Genomic DNA, 23,441 nt, shown 5'->3' on the forward strand with positions numbered 1-23,441 from the left:
CAAAAACATGAAAAGGAAAAAGAAATAAATGCAAAAATATTTTTTAGGAATATAACAGAATGAAGAGAGTTTAGAACTTGGGGATCTACTGGGGATCGATAGTAATACATCAGCTGGAGGCTCTATCCACGGCCCTACAAAAGGGAATTAACAACTGAGGAACTTCTAAACGCTGTTATGTTTTTGGTGTTCAAAAAATGGTGGAAGCCTTGCGGTAATTGGGATGAGCAGGGTAAGTGCTAGTATTGGAGGATTTAATGGATGCGTCAATTCTGGGGGGGGGCTGCAGGCTGCTATTTTTTGGCTAGGGAGGGCCCAATAACTATGCCCCCCCACCTGTGAATACTGTCCCCCTGCAGTCTGCCTTATCTTGGCTGGGAATCAAAATTAGGGGGGGGGACGCACGCTGCATTTTTACATTATTTCTTTAAATACAGAAAAATCTGCATGGGTCTCGCAGGGGGCCTTCAGCTGTCTGCGTAATCCCGGCTGGGTAACAAAATACGGGGGACCCTACACCATCTTTTCCAATTATTTATTCATTCTTACACTAAAGTTCAGTTACTCAGAAAGCTACTGTGCCAATCACAGACGCTGTTACAGAGTGTGGTCGGGAGAATCAGCAAATATTGGTGAGATTTAATCAGCGGACTCTGAAGCAGGGCGGTAGCTGCGCAGAAACTAGGCAAGTATAATTGTCCTGCTGTAATCCCCCCCTTTTTTTTTTTTAATATAGGTGGCTGAACCAAAACATTAACACTGATCTCAGTGAGAGACCTGTGGACAGGGTCAGCGCATGAACTGTGGACTTTATAGTTCAAATTTGCCCATCACTATTGACCAGTTCTCTTTAAAAATACTGGTAGACTGACACAGTTTCACCAGCACGTTCATATATGTTATATACTTATTCTATCTATCTAATATATATATATATATATATATATATATATATATATATATATATATATATATATATATATATTAGATAGATAGAATAAGTATATATATACACACAATTTATTGGATGAAGTTCAAACTCTGCAGACTGAAACAGCTTTGTTGACATGGATTGCATTAAAATTTTGTATCTCTAAATTTGGAGTGCAGAGTTCTTCCTCTTTTGACAAATACTGTATGGAACCCTATTCAAACACCTGTCCTATAGTTCAGAAGTGCCATATAGTATAGCTCATCTAAGGCTGTGTGCAGGTTTGATGACCCTTCCCCCTTACTCTCCCTGCTGTGCTATATATATGTCACATAAGGGCCGTGAGAGCCCAAAATGAGCCTTGACAATGAATAATATGTATGGACCTGCCTCATGCTGCACAGCCTGCCCACACCTTCATATCATATATGTGTGAGCCGAGGCACTGACTACTAGAGATGAACCAGCCCCCTAGTGTTAGAGTTCGGTTCAGTTCGTCGAACGGAGGACAAGTTCGACGAACCAATTCGAACCCCATTGAAAACAATGGGAGGCAAAGACAAACACATAAAAACACATTATACATGTACATATACAGTTAATAAACACTGCCATTACAGTTACAGGTCCCCACGACGAGTCCTGCACTCTGCCGCCGCTTTTCCTTCCGATAATCACTACATCCTCCCGGTAACAAGCACGGATGATAGGACCTCCCGTGACGTCAAAATAGCCATGTGACCAGTCACGTGTCTATTATCTCATTGGCTACAGACTGGTCACATGGCTAGACGTCATGCTAGGTCCTGTCAGTGCACCTCTCCGGTACGCGGTGCTCATTCCAGCATCTCCGTGTACCGGCGAGATGCGCTGGCACATCTTTGGCTTCCCCGTTCCCGCATGTGGGAGCTCTTTACAGAGTCAGCCCACGTGCAAGGACTGGCTGCCACAGCCGGTGAATTGTGGCACCGGGAATCACGTGATCGGAGCACCGTTGCTATAGTAACCCGCCTGTCAGCGGTGACGTCACCGCTTACAGCCCGCAGCCTCTGCTCACTCACTGAGTGATTAGACTGCACGGGGAGCAGCAGCATCTTCCTCCCATGCAGTGCTGTCAGTTGTACCAGAGCTGCATGGGTCGAAGGAGAAAGACGACAGAAGACCAGGATCGTGGAGGGGTGAGAGGGAGTAAAAAACATGGAGTCTCTAAGTGTGTGTGTGTATTTATTTCTATTAAAGTATTTTTTCTCTGTGTGGTGTCTCTTTTTAACCCTTTATTGGAGATTCTTAATGGCCGGGTCAAACTTGCCTGACATTAAGAATCTCTGACTTAATACTAGCTAGTAAAACAAAGCAAGTATTAACCCATTATTACCCAGCAAGCTACCCGGCTTCAGGGCTGCTGGAAGAGTTGGATACAGCGCCAGATGATGGCGCTTCTATGAAAGCGCCATTTTCTGGGGCGGCTGCAAACTGCAATTCGCAGCAGAGGGGCCCAGAAAGCTCGGGCCACCCTGTGCTGCAGATTCCAATCCCCAGCTGTCTAGTTGTACCTGGGTGGACACAAAAATGGGGCGAAGCCCATGTCGGGGTTTTTTTTTTTTTAATTATTTAATGAAATTCATGAAATAATTAAAATAAGGGCTTCCCTATTTTTTTAGTTCCCAGACGGGTACAAATAGGCAGCTGGGGGTTGGGGGCAGTTGTACCTGCCTGCTGTACCTGGCTAGCATACAAAAATATGGCGAAGCCTACGTCATCTTTTTGGGGGGCAAAAAACTCCTGCATACAGTCCTGGATGGAGTATGCTGAGCCTGTACTTCTGCAGCTGCTGTCTGCTCTCCTGCATACACTAGTGAATGGAGCATGCTGAGCCTTGTAGTTCTGCAGCTGCTGTCTGCTCTCCTCCATACAGGCAGACAGCATCTGCAGAACTACAAGGCTCAGCATACTCCATCCAGGACTGTATGCAGGAGTTTTTTGCCCCCCAAAAAAATTACATGGGTTTGCCATGTTTTTGTATGCTTGCCAGGTACAGCAGGCAGCTACGGGCTGCCCCCAACCCCCAGCTGCCTATTTGTACCCGGCTGAGAATCGAAAATATAGGGAAGCCCTTTTTTTTTTTTTTAAATTATTTCATGAATTTCAAGAAAAAATTAAAAAAAAAAAGTGACTTGGGCTTCGCCCACTTTTTGTGTCCAGCCAGGTACAACTAGGCAGCTGGGGATTGGAATCCGCAGCTCAGGGTGCCCAAGCTTTCTGGGCACTCCTGCCGTGAAATTCAGTCCGCAGCCGCCCCAGAAAAGGTGCTTTCATAGAAGCGCCATCTTCTGGCGCTGCATCCAACTCTTCCAGCTGCCTTGGAGACAGGTGGCTTGCTGGGTAATAATGGGGTTAGGGCAAGCTGTATATTATCAACTGGCCCTAAGCCCGAAGTTCATGGTGTGATGCCAATATTAGACATGGCCACCATGAATTTCAAGTACAGATAAAAAAAAAAAACACAACACAGAAAAATATTTTGATGAGAAATAAAGCACAACACAATTAGTGACTCCATCTTTATTGAAATAAAGAACCCCCCTCCGCAGTAATCCTGGTTCAAGGGTCCCGCGCCGTCCAATCCGGATCAAATATCATCTGATCGATTTGCTGGAAGGCAAATGATCAGATGTGTCAGGTTCAAGGGCCTGAATCACATGACACAGCAGCTAAAAACGGCTTTTATACAATCAGCTGATACATCAGTGTAAAAAAAAACCCCCAAAAACTTTACACTTCTGTGCAGGCTCCTGTCCGACAGCAGCAGCTGATAGTTTAGCCAGCCGGGCGGTAAAAAGCCGGCCTCGCCGCTCAATTTAATAGTGTCAGCTGATTCCATCAGGTGACCGGATCAGCTGATAATCACCAGGTCTGGGAGAGAGAGAGAGAGCGAGAGAGAGAGAGAGCGCGAGAGAGAGAAGGGAGAGAGAGAGGGGAGAGAGAGAAGAGAGGGGGGAGAGAGAGAGGGGAGAGAGAGAAGAGAGGGGAGAGAGAGAAGAGAGGGGAGAGAGAGAAGAGAGGGGAGAGAGAGAAGAGAGGGGAGAGAGAGAGAGGGGAGAGAGAGAGAGGGGAGAGAGAGAGAGGGGAGAGAGAGAGAGGGGAGAGAGAGGGAGGGGAGAGAGAGGGAGGGGAGAGAGAGAGAGGGGAGAGAGAGAGGGGAGAGAGAGAGGGGAGAGAGAGAGGGGAGAGAGAGAGGGGAGAGAGAGAGGGGAGAGAGAGAGGGGAGAGAGAGAGGGGAGAGAGAGAAGGAGAGAAAGGGGAGAGAGAGAGGAGAGAGAGAGGGGAGAGAGAGAGGGGAGAGAGAGAGGGGAGAGAGAGAGAGGGGAGAGAGAGGGGGGAGAGAGAGGGGGGAGAGAGAGGGGGGAGAGAGAGAGGGGAGAGAGAGAGGGGAGAGAGAGAGGGGAGAGAGAGAGGGGAGAGAGAGAGGGGAGAGAGAGAGGGGAGAGAGAGAGGGGAGAGAGAGAGGGGGGAGAGAGGGGAGAGAGAGAGGGGAGAGAGAGAGGGGGGAGAGAGAGGGGAGAGAGAGAGAGGGGAGAGAGAGGGGAGAGAGAGAAGGAGAGAAAGGGGAGAGAGAGAGAGGGGAGAGAGAGAGAGAGAGAGGGGAGAGAGAGAGGGAGAGAGAGAGAGAGGGGAGAGAGAGAGAGGGGAGAGAGAGAGGGGGGAGAGAGAGAGAGGGGAGAGAGAGAGAGGGGAGAGAGAGAGAGGGGAGAGAGAGAGGGGAGAGAGAGAGAGGGGAGAGAGAGAGAGGGGAGAGAGAGAGGGGAGAGAGAGAGAGGGGAGAGAGAGAGAGAGAGAGAGAGAGAGGAGAGGGGAGAGAGAAAGAGAGGTGAGAGGGGAGAGAGGAGAGAAGAGAGGACAGAGGAGAGAGAAGAGAGGACAGAGGAGAGAGGAGAGAGCAATGCAGCCTCATTCAGTGAACTGCTCCGATTTTAGAGGTGTGGCCCGCGGCTCACAGCTGATGTCCGCAGCCGTGACTTGAACTCGTGAACTAATGCTTCCTAGGCAGTAGCTCTACCCATTGAGCCACTGCCTCTAATGGGAAACATAGACAGATTTGGTCATCTTGACGTCTGCATTGCAGAGTGAAGTCTCCAGTGACAGCACAGCTCACTTCAGGTGCTGCGTGAAGAGGACACAGATCGCTCGTGTTCTACGTGGCTCCTTGTCATCTTCATGTAGCAGAGCTGACAGTGTCGTGTGGATTACTTCGGACCTGGATTGTTGTTTGGGGATTAATAAAGAGGTAAATGAGGGGTTTTTTTTTGTCTTATTCCAAATAAAGGATTTTTCTCCGTGTGTGTTTCTTTACTTTCACTTACAGGTTAATCATGAAAGGTGTCTCGGGGAGAAGCTTGTCATGATTAACCCCGTTATTACCTTGATTGCCACCACACCAGGGCAATTTGGGATCAGCTGGGTAGAGTCCCAGGACTGTCGCATCTAAAAAATGCGGCAATTCCGGGCAGCTGCTGGGTGATATTGTTAGGGTGGTGGGCTCCCCATAACGTGGCGCTCTCCATCCTGACAATACCAGCCTCCAGCCGTGTGGCTTTATCCTGGCTGGTATCAAAATTGGGGGGGGGGACCGCATTTTTTTTATTTATTTTACTGCACGATATAGACCCGCCCGCCAGCGGCTGTGATTGGTTGCAGTGAGACAGCTGTCACTCATCGTGGGGCGCGTCTGACTGCAACCAATCATGGGCGCCGATGGGCGGCGAAGGCGGAATACCTGATTGAATAATGAAGCTGCAGCCATTTTCAAAAGAGGAAAAGCCACAGGAGATTTGTGACAGCCGTGCAGCAAGGCGCCCGTGATCGGTGAGTAGGAAAGAGAGAGGTATTGTGCTGGGGACGCAGGACGCATGCAGATATGCAACGTCCGCACATACTTACTGTGAAAAGCCACGCTTCTGGTGATCGAACCGTTCTCGAACGGAACTCAAACTGCCGAACTTTAAGCAAATCGTTCGAGTAACGACTCGAACACCGGCCAAATCACTCGAACCGTTCGACTCGAACATCGCTCAACTCTACTGACGACGTAAAACCTGCACAGTTTTGCAAGAAGCAAGCCAAGCCCACTGATTGAGAACGTCGTGTCACAGCTGGGAAATGGGGAGAAGGGTGGGAGGTGAAAGAACAGTGAGTAGTAGTCATGTAAAAATTACATGAAGTGTCAGAGACCTGGAACAGGAGTAGGAGCCTTTATAGTTTTAAACAGATTTGTGGACTGAAGTACATTTATCTCCCAGGAGTACTGCTAAAAGTGCTAAATTTGTCACACTACAGGCCCACGTATTACCCACTGAGACCTACAAGAATATGTGCATAATACATAAACTGTAGTATAAGACGTTTTGATATTAAATGCAAGAAAACACATTTTGTCTTTAAAGTTAAAGTGATTAACATACTGCACAAATGGTAACAGGAGGAAATACTATACAAACACTGGATATACTAGACAAGGCTCCCCATGATGAAAGGATATGCTGAATCAGAGAAGGGCGTTGAGAACAGTGCTTTAGATATGGAGGGAACATTTTGCTTGAAAGGCATAATTGGCAAATCTTTCACTGGTCCCTGCAACTTGTCTCCCTTACAATCAATACCACTATAAATAATGGATGACTACCAGAGCCAATTAGAGGGCTGAACTCAATAGACATATGTTTCCCTACCTTCATCTAACTTCCTTTCTTTGTTGGGAAAAGGATGCTACAAGGACTTCTATTAAAATAGATGTGGAGCACACACTGGTGAAAAATGGGGATATGCAGAGCAATTACAGACCAGCCGCAATATATAAAGGGAAGCCATCAAGAACTCATTTCTAAAACTAATCCTCCTTATACACATCCCATGTTGACAATATACTGTACCTTGAAACATAAAACTTTAGTACTGTAATGTTTCACGTGAGGACATAAAGCATTTATCTTGAATACAGAAATAAAAATCAGTAAGAACAGCCAGACTATAAAAAAAAGGTATTTTGCAGAAATAGGATACAAGTAGTAAAAAATATGCTGCAATTCTGAAACATTTTCTTACACTTCCCAACATTAAAATTGCAAAACTAAGAAGGAATATGCGAGTATTACTCTGCACATGATGCATGGCATGAATAAAAGAATATTGGCACAGGCTGGCCAAATGCAGGGATTGTGGTGCAGGGAAAGCTGTAGGAAAAAATTGACACGTGGCGATTGAGAAGTGCTGTTGTGGCTGCTTAATAGGGAAAGGGTCATTGGAAAACTATTTCATGTTTAAATCCGGTTAAATGCATTTTTTTGCCAAGGTTAACCCCTCCCCCCTTCCTGCCTCCCAATTTGGATCAAAACTAAATGAGAGATCTTACAATTTTCACACTGGCCACGAGGCAAAATGTTCCTGTTTTAGGAAATCCATGTGTACAACAGACCCTGATCTTATGTATTTAAAGGGGTGTTCCCACCTCCAAAATCCTATATCCCTATGTAGTAGGTGTAATAATAATGTTAGCAAATACCTCCAATTAGAAATGTAGTAGAGCGCTCCTGAATAGCTGTGTCTCTAAGGCCCCCTTCACACGTCCGTGAAACACGTGCGTGTTTGTTCCGTTTCCGTATATACCGGAGACACGGACAAACATGCACCAATGTTAATCTATGATTGTGGTCACACGTGCGTTATTTCATTATGTCCGTGTGTGCGTGTCCGTGATCCGTATGTCTTTGCGTTTTGCACGGATGCATGTCCGTTATCTGCACGGAGCACGCACACGTGGACACAATGAAAGTCTATGGGTATGTGCACACACGTTAGTAAACACGTATGCATCTACCTATAGTCAGTGTCCGTTTGGTGTTTTTATTTCTAGTGATGTCGGCCATTCTTTCTATTTCTGTGTATGTCGGTCAATCTCCCTGAGTCCGTCGGGTGGTCTCTCTGTCTCTCTGTCTGTCTGTCCCTCTCTCACAGTCTGTCGGTCAATTTCCCCCCCTCTCTCATACTCACCGTTCCCCGATCCCCGGCGCGGCGCTGCACGGCATTCACACTGCTGCGGCGGCTTTTACTATTTTGAAAAAGCCAGCCGCTCATTAAACAATCTCGTATTCCCTGCTTTCCCCGCCCACCGGCGCCTATGATTGGTTGCAGTGAGACACGCCCCCACGCTGAGTGACGGGTGTCTCACTGCACCCAGGCTGGTATTCTCAGGATGGGGAGCTCCACGTTATGGGGAGCCCCCCGCCCTAACAATATCAGTCAGCAGCCGCCCAGAATTGCCGCATACATTAGATGCGACAGTTCTGGGACTGTACCCGGCTCTTCCCGATTTGCCCTGGTGCGTTGGGAAATCGGGGTAATAAGGAGTTATTGGCAGCCCATAGCTGCCAATAAGTCCTAGATTAATCGTGTCAGGCGTCTCCCCGAGAAACCTTCCATGATTATCTGTAAGTGACAGTAAATAAACACACACACACCCTTAAAAATCCCTTATTAGAAATAAAAAACACAAACATATACCCTGGTTCACAACTTTAATAAGCCCGAAAAAGCCCTCCATGTCCGGCGTGATCCAGGATGGTCCAGCGTCGCTTCCACCTCTGCTGCATGGAGGTGACCAGAGCTGCAGAATACACCGCCGCTCCTGTCACCTCCACGCAGCAGCTGAAGACAGCGGGCTGATTAAATTGTTGAACCAGGGTATATGTTTGTGTTTTTTATTTCTAATAAAGGATTTTTTCTGGTGTGTGTGTTTATTTACTGTCACTTACAGATTAATCATGGAAGGTATCTCGGGGAGACGCCTGACATGATTAATCTAGGATTTAGTGGCAGCTATGGGGCGGCTGCTGACTGATATTGTTAGGGTGGGGGGCTCCCCATAACGTGGGGCTCCCCATCCTGAGAATACCAGCCTTCAGCCGTATGGCTTTATCTGGCTGGCATTACAATTGGGGGGACCGCACGCCGTTTTTTTTAATTATTTATTTATTTTACTGCACAGTATAGACACGCCCACCGGCTGCTGTGATTGGGTGCAGTGAGACACCTATAACTCAGCGTGGGGGCGTGTCTCACTGCAACCAATCATAGGCGCCGGTGGGCGGGGAAAGCAGGGAATAGGAGATTTTTAATGAGCGGCCGGCTTTTTCAAAATAGTAAAAGCCGCCGCAGCAGTGTGAATGCCGTGCAGCGCCGCGCCGGGGATCGGTGAGTATGAGAGAGGGGGGGAAACTTCAGTCACTCGGGGGATTAGCGGTCACCGGTGAATCCTTCACAGGTGACCGCTAATCAGTACTCGACACAAACAGAGCCGCGGTATGAGGATGAAGTCGGGTGAGGTTCACCAGAGTTCATTCTCATCGCGCAACTCTGTCGGCTGTCAGCCGACATTTATAAACTACATTGTGCATCACACACACGGACATTCCACGCGGACATTCCACGTACACATACACATACACGTTCATTCCACACGCACACACGGACGTTCTACACAAACACGGCTAGCATACGCAATTCACACAGTTGCCACACGGACCATAAAAACGGACACAAAAACAGGACACGGACCCGAAAAATGGCCCGTAACACACGTGCGTGTTTTTCACGGACGTGTGAAGGGGGCCTTAGAGGTACTTCTCACATAGAGAGATCGCTAGAGACGTACCAGTGACGGCATCAGCGATCTTGCCCATTTTTTGGGCGTCGGGCTCCCGCAGGGCAGCACACGTCTGTGTATTTGACACCTTACCCAACGGCCTCGTTCGCGACTCACGTAGGCGTGCATCTTCATTGTTTTCCGCGCCCTCGCTGTTCCGATTGGTGATCGCTACTGCGGTCGGATTGGCCGCTTCCATCGTCTGTTCTGGCTTGTAGATCACAGTACATTTCAGAGGGCTGAATTCACTTGTCCCAGACAGCGTGTAGCAGCAAATCGTAATACAGTGCATTCTGCATCGGGACTGTAGGATGGAGAAGGATGGAGAAGGATGGAAGCACTATTATGTCCTTCTGTAAAGGCAAGGCAACCCAGTCAAACGCAGTTACGACCACCAATTGGAGCATAGGGGGCGCGGAAAAGGCAATGTAGATACACGCCTATGTTACTAATCAAGATTTGAATCGTGCTATGTGACAGGGTCCCAGCGACCGCCGTATCGTTGCTGCATCGTTGGGAAGATCTGACTGTTTGACAGCTCACTAGCGACCCTGTAGAGATGTACCAGTGATCCTGACCAGGTCGTATCTTGGTCGGAATCGCTGGTACGTCGTTTAGTGAGACGGTACCCTTCGCTCATGTGCAAGGCATTGGAGGAACTTCGGTACCCATGGTTACCACCACACATAATCACAGTTAGTTACTAGTGGTCATAACCATATAGTGCCTTGCGAAAGTATTCGGCCCCCTTCAGTTTTTCAACCTTTTCCCACATTTCAGGCTTCGAAGAAAGATAAAAAATGTAAATGTTATGGTTAAGAATCAACAAGTGGGACACAATTGTGAAGTTGAACGAAATGTATTGCTTATTTTAAACTTTTATAAAAAATAAACTGAAAATAAGGGGGTGCAATATTATTTGGCCCCTTTACGTTCAGTGCAGCAAGCTCACTCCAGAAGTTCATTGAGGATCTCTGAATGATCAAATGTTGTCCTAAATGACGATAAATATAATCCACCTATGTGTAATCAAGTCTCCATATACACGGTGTGCAGAATTATTAGGCAAATGAATATTTTGATCACATGATAATTTTTATACAAGTTGTCCTACTCCAAGCTGTATAGGCTTGAGAGCCAACTACCAATTAAGTAAATCAGGTGATGTGCATCTCTGTAATGAGGAGGGGTGTGGGGTAATGACATCAACACCCTATATAAGGTGTGCTTAATTAGGCAACTTCCTTTCCTTTGGCAAAATGGGTCAGAAGAGAGATTTGACGGGCTCTGAAAAGTCCAAAATTGTGAGATGTCTTGCAGAGGGATGCAGCAGTCTTGCAATTGCCAAACTTTTGAAGCGTGATCACCGAACAATCAAGCATTTCATGGCAAATAGCAAACAGGGTTGCAAAAAGCGTGTTGGGCAAAAAGGCGCAAAATAACTACCCATGAATTGAGGAAAATCAAGCGTGAAGCTGCCAAGATGCCATTTGCCACCAGTTTGGCCATATTTCAGAGCTGCAACATTACTGGAGTATCAAAAAGTACAAGGTGTGCCATACTCCGGGACATGGCCAAGGTAAGGAAGGCAGAAAAACGACCACCTTTGAACAAGAAACATAACATAAAACATCAAGACTGGGCCGAGAAATATCTCAAGACTGATTTTTCAAAGTTTTTATGGACTGATGAAATGAGAGTGACTCTTGATGGGCCAGATGGACAGATGGATGGGCCAGAGGCTGGATCAGTAAATGGCAGAGAGCTCCACTCCGGCTCAGACGCCAGCAAGGTGGAGGTGGGGTACTGGTATGGGCTGGTATCACCAAAGTTGAACTTGTGGGACCTTTTCGGGTTGAGAATGGAGTGAAGCTCAACTTCCAGACCTACTGACAGTTTCTGGAAGACAACTTCTTCAAGCAGTGGTACAGGAAGAAGTCTGTATCGTTCAAGAAAAACATGATTTTCATGCAGGACAATGCTCCATCATATGCATCCAATTACTCAACAGTGTGGCTGGCCAGTAAAAGTCTAAAAGATGAAAAAAATAATGACATGGCCCCCCCTTGTTCACCTGATCTGAACCCCATAGAGAACCTGTGGTCCCTCATAAAATGTAAGATCTACAGCAGGGGTTTCAAACACGCGGCCTGCTGGCCGCATGCGGCCCCATAGGCTGCTTCGTTCGGCCGCCAGCCAGTGCCCCTATTAACTATCGTGGCCGCTGCAGCCAGTGTCTGCACTTTGTTAGATAAAGGTTTTGCCGGCGCTGATCTCAGAGTCAAGGACTCTGCACGCACAACGCCGGCAAAACAATCATCTGACATAAATCACTGACAGGGGCTGCGGCCCCTGCACCGGCCGCGATAGTGAACAGGGGCACGGGCCTAGGGGCTGCACGAAGCAGAGATGAGGCAGCCGAGGGAACGCGGGACAGGTGAGAAGAATGGTGGGTGTGTGTGCGCACATTAACCCCATAGCGCCCTATGACTTACTGGGTACGTCATGGCTCCCTGGTACTTAAGGACCCACGACGTACCCAATACGTCATGACGAAATCGCAGTCCACGGGGCTGCAATCGCTTTGCATTGCAAATACCTTAGATTCGGGATGGAGCGGACCTCAGGAGGGGTGGTGTCTGCTCCCCGGACCTACGGAGGCTGTGATTGGTTGACGAACGCCGCTCAGCCAATCACAGCCACTGTAATGTTTTAGCCATTGAAAATGGCTGAAACATTGAAATCCAGCCATATCAGTGCAGCTATAGCCCTGATCATTGGCTGGAGCTGGGTGACCTCCATTTCACCCGCCCCCAGCTCTGATTGGAGAGACCGGCCTTGTGACCGATCTCTCCAATCACTGTGGATCTAGGGCCGGAGACCACCCCCTGAGCTTCACTCCAGCGTCTGTGGAAGCCGATGGGAGCGATCTGTAAGTTATAGCCACTGCCCCCACCCCACCATTACTACAGGATGGAGACATTATAATAGAATAGGGACAAGGTGGGCACATTACTAAAGGATGGGGACATTATAAGGATGGGCATAATACTATTGGATGGGGACATTACTATAGAATGGGGACAAGGCTATAGGATGGGGACTAGGATGAGCACAGTACTACAGGATAGGGACATTACTACAAGGGGACAAGGATGAGAAACATTACTATAGGATAGGGATAAGGATGGACACATTACTACAGGATGGGCACATTATGATAAGATGGGGACAAGGCTGGGGACATTACTATAGGATGGGGACAAGGTTGGCATATTACTATAGGATAGGGACATTATTGTAGGATGGGCACATTACTATAGAATGGGACAACTATATGATGGGGACAGTACTACAGGATAGGGAGATTGCTACAAGGGGACAAAGATGGGGAACATTACTATAAGATGGGGACAAGGCTGGGGAACATTACTTAACGATGGGGACAAGGATGAGCACATTACTTTAGGATGGGGACTAGGATGGGGCACAATACTACAAGGGGACAAGGATGGGCACATTACAACAAAATGGGGGAATATTGCTAAAAGATGTTTGGCAAAACTTCTATATAGTGATAATTGTAACACTATTAGTTCCAAGAAAGGGATAAAATGTAAAAAAAAAAAAAAAAAAAAAATAAAAAAAAAAAAAAAAACAACAAAATAGCCATGACTTTTTTTTACCATCAGTTTTTTTTTTCATATATTTAAAACAAAGAATGTGCACATTATAATAAACAAGTGAAACATGTTTAAAATCAGTGATCCAAAAGGTGTGTAAAAAAAAAAAATATATGGTACCAAAAAAATTGTCACTATGTCCTGCAAAGAATGCGGCCCCCCAAATTATTTTTTTCCTCTGTGTGGCCCATACATCCAGCTGAGTTTGAGACCCCTGATCTACAGGGAGAAAAAAACCAGTACACATCTCGGAACAGTGTCTGGGAGGCTGTGTTGGCTGCTGCACACAATGCTGATCATAAACAGATCAAGCAACTGACAAAATCTATAGATGGTAGGCTGCTGAGTGTCATCAGAAAGAAAGGTGGCTATATTGGTCACTAATGTTTTGGGAGTTTTGTTTTTGCATGTCAGAAATGTTTATTTCTAAATTTTTTGCAGTTATATTGGTTTAACTGGTGAAAATAAACAAGTGAGATGGGAATATATTTGGTTTTTATTAAGTTGCCTAATAATTCTGCACAGCAATAGTTACCTGCACAAACAGATATCCTCCTAAGATAGCCAAATCTAAAAAAAAACAAAACAAAAACACTCCAACTTCCAAAAATATTAAGCTTTGATATTTATGAGTCTTTTGAGAACATAGTTGTTGATCAATAATAAAAAAAATCCTCTAAAATACAACTTGCCTAATAATTCTGCACACGGTGTAACTGCACCTGCTCTGTGATAGTCTCAGTGTCCTTTTAAAGCACAGATAGCATCATGAAAACCAAGGAACACAACAGGCAGGTCCGTGATTCTGTTGTGGAGAAGTTTAAAGCCGGATTTGGTTACCAAAAGATGTCCACAACTTTAAACATCCCAAGAAGCACTGTGCAAGCGATCATATTGAAATGGAAGGAGTATCATAGTATCATACCACTGCAAATCTACCAAGACGCGGCCGTCCCTCAAAAATTTAATCTCAAACAAGGAGAAGACTGATCAGAGATGCAGCCAAGAGGCCCATGATCACTCTGTATGAACTGCAGAGATCTAAAGCTGAGGTGGGAAAGTCTGTCCATAGGACAACAATCAGTCATACACTGTACAAATCTGGCCTTTATGGAAGAGTGACAAGAAGAAAGCCATTTCTCAAAGATATCCATAAAAAGTGTTGTTTAAAGTTTGCCACAAGCCATCTGGGAGACACAAACATGTGGAAGAAGGTGGTCTGGTCAGATGAAACCAAAATCGAACTATTTAGGCACAGTGCCAACCGATCTGTTTGGCGTAAAAGCAACACAGCTCATCAACCTGAACACACCATCCCCACTGTCAAACATGGTGGTGGCAGCATCATGCTTTGGGCCTGCTTTTCTTCAGCAGGGACAAGGAAGATGGTTAAAATTGATGGGAAGATGGATGGAGCCAAATACAGGACCATTCGTGAAGAAAACTGTTGGAGTGTGCAAAAGACCTGAGACTGGGACAAAGATTTGTCTTTGAACAACACAATGATCAAAAACAAAAAGCAAAATCTACAATGGAATGGTTCACAAATAAACTTATCCAGGCGTTAAAATCGCCAAGTCAAAGTCCAGACCTGAATCCAATCGAAAATCTGTGGAAAGAGCTGCAAACTGCTGTTAACAAATGCTCTCCATCCAACCTCACTCAGCTCGAGCTGTTTGCAAAGGAAGAATGAAGAATTTCTCTCGATGTGCAAAACTGATAGGACATACCCCAAGCGACTTGCAGCTGTTATCGCAGCCAAAGGTTGGGCTACAAAGTATTAACTTAAAGAGGCCAAATAATATTGCATGCCCCACTTTTCAGTTTATTTTTTTTTTTTATAAAATAAGCAATACATTTCGTTCAACTTCACAATTGTGTCCTACTTGTTGATTCTTCACCATAAAATTAAAAATGTTTATCTTTAATGTTTTAAGCCTGAAATGTGGGAAAAGATTGAAAAATTCAAAGGGGCCGAATACTTTTGCAAGGCACTGTAGATATCTAAGGTTCTGCAATGCCCTGATCATGAGGTAGGAAACAAAGTGAATCAGAAGAAGTATACTACATTTCTAATTGGAGGTATTTGCTAATATTATTATTACACCTACTACATATTGGGATCGGATCTTGGAGATGGGAATACCCCTTTAAGCATCTAATCAGCGTGTGTAAAGATCTTTGTGGAGGGAGGGGTCAGCTGTGACATTGCCTGTAGGGACTGATGGATTCTGTGTTATACAGTCGTTACCCATCATTGTAATCGGGCCTCTGAGGAGAAAACTGCTGTTTCAGAAAGGACAGCAAGTACAAGTCTAAAAAAGCCCTAATGGCTATTGTGAAAACGGAAAGATTTTTTTGTTTTATTTTTTTTTTTTATTATTTAATAGTAATATGAAGAAAAAAAAATACCAAAAAATAAAAATACAACAAAAAAACCTGATTCAAACTAGTAATTTTCAAACAATATTTTGAAAAGATGTCAAAAAGCCACAAACCATATTACCTTTAATTTATAATGTGAGCGCTGCACTTTTATTTTCTTAGACCATTAGTGACGGCATTATGGAAGCAATGTATCTAAACCCAGCCTACCATGTTTTTTAATAGCTCTTTACATAGAGAGATCTCATTGCATCTCACAGACAGAACATGCTTGCTCCCTCGTAGCACAGAGTTTGCATCGCCGCATGGCCTGTATTACATTTGCATTAAAAGTAAAAAAAATAAAAAAATCTCATCAATAACCATTAACCAGTAATGACTTCCTTAACAGAGATGTGGGCTTCCTTCTTGCACTAATCCACAATATAGCTGGATTTGCTTCCTTCATCAATGGTCATTAGCATGGGTTTCCAGCTAATAGCCATTTACCTGACGTTACATGAATCTCCTTACTGCATTACACGCCATATTTTTTAATCAGGGCTTACACTGTCAATGACCATTCACCATATAAGACGACAATTAATCTAGCATGATGAGATAAAAGTAAATGCATTTTTGTAACACTCTAATTTGTAATTATAACCGGCCTCACAAAACATTAACACAAGTTGGAATGAATATTCCTAATGATATTCGGGGGCTGATCAGCTCTAGACCTCCGGTACTGAATCCATTCTCGAGCAGTGAGGTCATCTGCACTTAGTGTGTGTTTCCCAAAGGATGCAGAATCAATAGAAAGCATTGTTTGGAGGGGCGGTTATATGCAGCCTGGCACAGGCACCAGACCTTTTCCCTTGTGTTTTTATTCAAAAAGAAAATGTTCAACAATTCCCTTATCTGAGATCTGGCTCACACAATATCCCTGCGCTTGCAAATTGTTATTCTAACCCTGTGATTAAGTATATAACTCTAGCAGAAGAGAGCATCGAATGTGAACCATCGAGTGTAAAATCAGGCACAGGCAGAAACCACTACAAAACAGATGTTAGATTTGTATTGCGTAAAGGAATCCAGCCAAATCAGGTTTAAAGAGGTATTACTACACACAAACAATGGCTTTTACATTTAGTCATCAACACAAGGGTCTACTTGTGGCATATGGACCGCTGCCAAGTCATGCCCATAACCGTTACTGCAGGCAAAACCTGAGGAGATGGTATATTCTTATCAGGTTACACATATCTTATGACTAGAGTTGGTGTGAATCAATTTGCAGTACCCAATCCATAGGCCACAACCGTAACCTTAGAATCGCCTCTTACCAGTGATGTCACTTGCGTCACACTGGAACATTGACGACACGCCAGGCGTGAGAAATGAAAGCCATGGATGCCATCAGATAGGGGCAGTGCTTGCGGCGGCCGTCCAGCCGGTACAGGTTACTGATGGGGCTGACTGACTAGATCCTGCAAATTCATTTGCACCAACTCTAGTTAGGTCATATAAAAAGTATGCCATATGCTTTATCTGAGGGCAGACAAACCCATCAATGGCCTGGAATTCCTGCCTAAAAATGGACAAGCAATCACAAAGCCTATCTCCCAAATGCCTTACAATATTGTCCCCTTCCTTTGAGTACAGCTAAGAAAATGGATTACGGAATTAAAGGCATATTTATTTTATAACTATGCTGCCTAATATAGGAAAAGTAAGTACTGTAAAGACCATTCCACTATACGAGTATGTGCCCACCGATTTGTGAATGCAGTGTCATTGCTCTTGCAGAGACGCTAGTGTTTTGTGCGGGAAAACGCAATGGTCCGTGCCCTCGATCAGAATTCTGGGCGCAGCAGATTTTCCCTCTGTTCTCCCACTGAGAACACTCACGTCTCCGCAAGTATAAATTGACATGCTGAGGCTCGGAAAGCTGTGCCGCAGGTCAGTTTACACTGCAGAAAAAAAAAATGAACATGGGATTTCTATAAATCCCGTCCACTGTTCTTGTACTCTACAAAGCAGCATTTTGGACACAGGGGAAATCTGCTGCGTCCAAAACACTGCTATTCCAGATCGTGGGCACACAACCCAACAATTACCTAAAGGCACAAGAAAAAGGTGTTATTTGGCAAGTAGTACTTTATCAAAGACTACCGGGGACTGTCCCTATTAATTCATCAGTAACTGACAGCCACTAAGCTTCTATGCAGCTTACACAACAGCAGGTGCACCCCCATAAATTTAACTTGGGTGGTGGCCCTGAGCGGCCGGTGGCACTTCAACAACAGATTCTCGACCCTGCTTGCCTGTGCATGCTCATTAATATAGCGCAGTCCACCACAAGCCTTTTTGGTGCAGCTTGGAGTAACGATAAGAGGACCTGTGCCAGTACTACAGTAGAAGTGGAAAAATGGCTCTAACGTCTACATTGAGCAGTCCTGAAGCCCCACAGAGGATTGATAAATACAGCATTAGGCTTGAACATAATGTGTATTTTTTATAACAGAAAATTGGCACAAACACATTGATGCACGAGAACTACATATATACATCTATACATACATACATACATACATACATACATACAAGTTCTTCAATGCAGACACAATTTCTTGCCATTTTTAGTATTTCCGCATAGAAACAGACTTTAAGAACTTCCTCTAACTACCGCCGAATACTGTAGACTTAAACCATGTTTATATTGGATTTGGGAAATAAAAAAGGATGTGGTTTTCTGACGGTAATAGACAAATAATGAATGCAACACAAACTTACACTATAAATATCTTTATCTCAGACAGCTCCTTATGTTATTATTTACAGTGCTAACATACCTGTTGATAACCATTTTATCTCATACATAAAGGGGTTACCCACTTAAACAACCCCTTCTCATTCCCAATGTTTGGTCCCACTAAAATTACAAAAGCTTATAGGTCCCCTGCTGTGCCAGCACTGGTCGGACCAAGTTGCATGTAGTAAGCTAGTCCAGCAGGGAATCTCTTTAAACAACAGCACATAGTCTAAGTAACATTACTAAAAACACTTAGCCCCTTCTTCATGAGGACTGATGGGAAACCCTTCTACCTAAAAACAAACAAAAAAACCCCCCTAACTTACCATGAAATGAGGCTGTGTCAGAATACGCTTCAGCTCTTTTGCATCATTATTCTCAGGGTAACATGATATTTCTTCCAAAACCTACAGTGAGAGGCAAAGTAAGAATTAGACGTTAAGATTGTTATGCTTTTGTATAATCCATTAATTGACTTTCTATGGTTGGGGTCCGCCACGACAGGATGCTAAAAAGTGGTCAAATTACAAGGCTTTGACTGACCTTTCTATTCCTTGAGTATGTGTGCCTCTAGTCCCCTTTTGCCTTTTTACAGATCTGCACAATGATATGTCTGGAACGGCACCTGTCTTTGGTGGCCAGTCGCTCATCTCCAGGTTGATAAGCATGACCAAAACTGTGCACACTAGCCCATAAAATGGTTACATACGCAACTATTACCTAATGTTTCCTTGAGAAGGAGTGCCACGAAAATTTCCCTTAATAGGGGTATTCCCATCTCCAAGATCCTATCCTAATATGTATTAGGTGTAATATTTTTATTTATATTAGGAAATGCCTCCAATTAGAAATGTAGTATAGTTCTTCTGACTCACTATGTCACTTACCTCATATGTTCAGTGCATTGCAGGACCTTAGGTAGCCACGATTACGACCATATGTATAGTCAGTTAGTTGCTAGTGGCCATAACCATGGATACCTAAGGTCCTACAAAGAGGAGGCAAGTGACAGTGAATCAGAAGAACTATACTACATTTCTAATTGGAGGTATTTGCTAATACCATAATTACACCTACTACATATTGGGATAGGATCTTGGAGATGGGAATACCCCTTTAAGAACATCAGGGACTAATTTTGTATCTTAAACATGAAGGATATTGTTGATATTAAAGAGGTTATTCACCACTCAACAACCCCTTCTTAATCAGTATGTTTTCCCCTTGTAAATTAATATACAGTGGAACCTTGGTTTACGAGAAAAATCCGTTCTGGGAGTGTGCTTATAAACCAAGTTACTCGTTTAGCAAAGAAAAATTTCCCATAGGAAACAATTGAAACTCAGACAACTTCTGCAAAGTCCCATCCTGGTCCCCTATTGTGCCATTCCACACACACACACACACACACACACACACACACACACACACACACACACCTTACCCTCTGTTCCATCAGAAGCCTCATGGTTCTTGTAGTCCACAGGTATGTGTATCCGGTAACAATTGCGACCGATGCCGGAGCTTCCGCTGTCAGCGCTTCAGCAGCAGACGTCATACACATGAGCCGCTTGCCTCTGATTGGTCAGTGCGCGGCCTTTGAGAAGCGCTGACAGCGGAAGCTCCTGCATCGTCGCTATGGTTACCAGATACACATACCTGCAGATTACAAGAACCAGGAGGCTGCCGGGGGAACGGAGCGTAAGGGGAGCCCTGTATGTATGTATATATATATATGTGTATGTATGTATGTATGTATGTATGTATGTATGTATGTATGTATGTATGTATGTATATATATATATATATATATGTATGTATGTATGTATGTATGTATGTATGTATGTATGTATGTATGTATGTATGTGTGTGTACGTACTGCAAGAGCAGGTCAGAGCACGGTGGAAGTACGGAACCGGAAGTGTGTGGTGTGAGTATCTTGCTCGTACAGCAAAGCATTGCTCGTAAACAGTTACAAATTTACTGCAAGCTTTGCTCGTATAGCGAAACACTTGCACACCAAGTTACTCATAAACCGAGGTTGCACTGTGATCTTCTACTCGCACTGGGTACTGTCCTGTGATTTCGGCACTGGCTCACAATGGCCAATTTAATGTCCCCACCTTCAGAAAAATCAGACATCCAGGGGAAGTCAGAGCAGTCACTGCTCTGGTATCCTTCAGATGTCAACTATATCCAGAGGAAAGAACAGTAATGTGGCTGCTATTTTGCCATCGCAATTATATGCCCAAAGGGACTTAATGGGAACATTGCTGAAATGGCACTGGAGGAGAGTAGAAGTGTTATTACTTAAAGGGAAACATACTAATTATGAAGGGTTTGTCCAAGTAGTGGTCAATCTCTAAGATTTCATACTATTTTATAGCTTATTTCAAGATTTCTTCTAATACATATAAGAAATTGTGGTGGCTACCTTGTCAAAACAAAAAGAACGGATGTGGTCTAAGCAGTCATAATGATAAAGTTATGTCATACTTATAACCTCTATATATCTACATTACTGGACTTAAACTTGGATTTACTAGGTCTTTTTCATGGCTGAAAAGGTCAGGAATGGATAAGATGGAACCTTTAATAACATCAATCATGTGATCCTTTTATTTGGTACACAGGGTAAATAAACAACAAAAACTCTACATTTTTAGAATGTATAAAGAAAATTAAGGTGTTTAGGTGGCATATTTTTTGTAATACAGTAGTGGGATCTGAAGTAACTACAGCATTCATTTATGGTCAACTGAAACAGACAGCGGTTATTTAATGGGGCATTGCAGGTGACATTTTTCACTGACCAAATCTATGTAAGCGGAAAAAAACAAAAACAATGTGCACAATTTTCCTTTAGAAGTCAGATGAGACTCATGCATTAAAGTCTACAGGTGCAAGAATTTTTTTTTAAAAAAACTCAGATGCCAGAATATAGTATTCAATTTTCACATTTACATAGGAATTCTGTAAAATAGGAAGCTAAATATTTGAAATTATTATTAATGGCTACTGTAAAAAAAGCAAAAGAAAAACAAAAAAACAACATCACTCGAACATCTGCAGAAGATTGTTCACTCCACTGCACAGAATGCAATTTGGTCCTCAAGAGCAAAGGCTGACCAATAGAGTATTAAAAGCTAAAAATGGACTGAAAAGGCTTTTTTCAGGGCCCCAAATGAAATGTTTTTTTTTTTATATATAAATATTAACCTCTTCACGACCTATGACGTACACACCAAGCCAGCATCTTTCCCTGCACATGTTGGCTGATCAGATCAGCAGACGTGTGCCTCTGATAGCCGTGGGTGGACTGGAGATCCATCCAAGGCTGTTAACCAGTTAAGCCCCCCTGTCATTCGCTGACGGGGAGCGCGTCATTCACCGCTCTCATTGGCAGCTCCATGATGTGATGACCCCCAGTCTCTGTTATGACGAACTTCATGTGAACGTCGGTTTTCAAATTTATGTACAAGATAGCCAAGATCATAGTCTGTAAAATGAAGGTAGTCTCACGTTCTAAGCTGTAGTGGATGGTGAGATATGAGGCCTGAAAGTCAAAAGTTTAAAACCTTATTACCCTTTGCTTGGCAGTGTAATTCTGCCTAGTAACAGTCTTATGCATTTATAGGTGATATGGATTTGATGAACTTTCCACCTTTCTGGTTTAAAAAAAAATAAATATATATTTGGTGGGTGCCGTATGTCTGTCTATGGAGGACATTTGGTGGGTGCTGTATGTCTGCCTATGGAAAATACCGGGTGGGTGCTGTATATCTGTCTATGAAGGATACCCGGTGGGTGCCATATGTCTGCCTATGGAGGATATTGGGTGGGTGCCGTATGCCTGCCTATGGAGGATACCGGGTGGGTGCCGTATGCCTGCCTATGGAGGATACCGGGTGGGTTCCGTATGTCAATAGAGGATACCAAAGTCAGAAAGCCCGAATTGCCATTTTTTGATTGTCGCAAATCAGTGGTAGTTGAGGGGTTAAGAAATAAGTTACTTTACGCAAACTTAATTTATAATTAAACCATGCTTTGATTTTTAAGTCTAATTACATGTAAATGTTACAATAAACTTCATCCAAATGATGAAATAGACATCTTAGCAGTCAGGCATGACCTAATTACAGGTAATGGTAATTGGATTGACATCAATAATTTCTGCATTTTATTAGCTAATTAACCAAACAATGTGTAAAAATGATGAGAAGAAAATCCTACATAAAGATGAAGAATTACCTATTGAGGAATAAAAGCACTTGTAGATTTGTTGCCTACAAATAGAAGTCTGATTACAGCTAAATAATAGAGCTTTTTATTACGGATGATTTGTTCTACAAGAAACGCTCTGACCAAGTGACTGTCGGAGTGGTTATTGCGTCCATAATTACATCTCCCGGCTTCTGGCCTGTTCTTAGCATTTACAATAAATTCACAATAGACCTGAATCAAGATTTGATTCAATAACTTAAATGAGATCAAAATTGTGAACAGTAAAAAAAAAAAAAAAATGGTAATTACCTCTTTGGCTCGTTGTACAGCATCACTCGGAGGGTTCCTGATTTGTGGTGAAGACTTTGTATTGATTTTGTCATAAAGCTAAAATAAAATGACAAGAAGAATAGAATCAGGCAGGGTCCTGCGATCAAACATGACAGAATTAAAGTCCTGATTTTTAATCAGACGATGCAGTACTCTAAGTCATTTGCCTGTATTTGTTCTCCAGCACATGGAAACGCTGAGAATAATGTACAAAGTCCTTCCTAATGTAGAGGAAAGTTTCCTGCTGTAATAGCCGTCTCGAGGAAGTGATGAAAATCCCTAATTAAGCCCTGGCAAGCTGTTTTTTTTCCTGCAAGGAATGTGAAGACGTAAGATTAGGCCACAACTGCTTCCCCATTACCATTTATGAACTAGAAGACTGTTGAATATATTTCTTCT

The 23,441-nt window shown here is 43.9% G+C and overlaps 1 protein-coding gene across 11 annotated transcripts in view; it reads right to left on the reverse strand.

Annotated features, from left to right (window-relative positions):
• The window catches only part of CASK (calcium/calmodulin dependent serine protein kinase), a 431,912-nt gene that overhangs the window by 116,535 nt on the left and 291,936 nt on the right, over positions 1–23,441 (reverse strand). For all 11 annotated transcript variants that reach the window (XM_075335532.1, XM_075335528.1, XM_075335526.1 and 8 more), the window contains 2 exons: positions 23,022–23,099; positions 18,815–18,895 (listed from right to left, as the gene is read on the reverse strand). In XM_075335532.1, coding sequence (XP_075191647.1) covers positions 18,815–18,895; positions 23,022–23,099 — 159 coding nt within the window. The remainder of the gene's footprint in view (positions 1–18,814; positions 18,896–23,021; positions 23,100–23,441) is intronic.

The sequence above is a fragment of the Anomaloglossus baeobatrachus genome, chromosome 2 (assembly GCF_048569485.1).
Source record: "Anomaloglossus baeobatrachus isolate aAnoBae1 chromosome 2, aAnoBae1.hap1, whole genome shotgun sequence".
In the NCBI taxonomy this organism is placed as follows: domain Eukaryota; kingdom Metazoa; phylum Chordata; class Amphibia; order Anura; family Aromobatidae; genus Anomaloglossus; species Anomaloglossus baeobatrachus.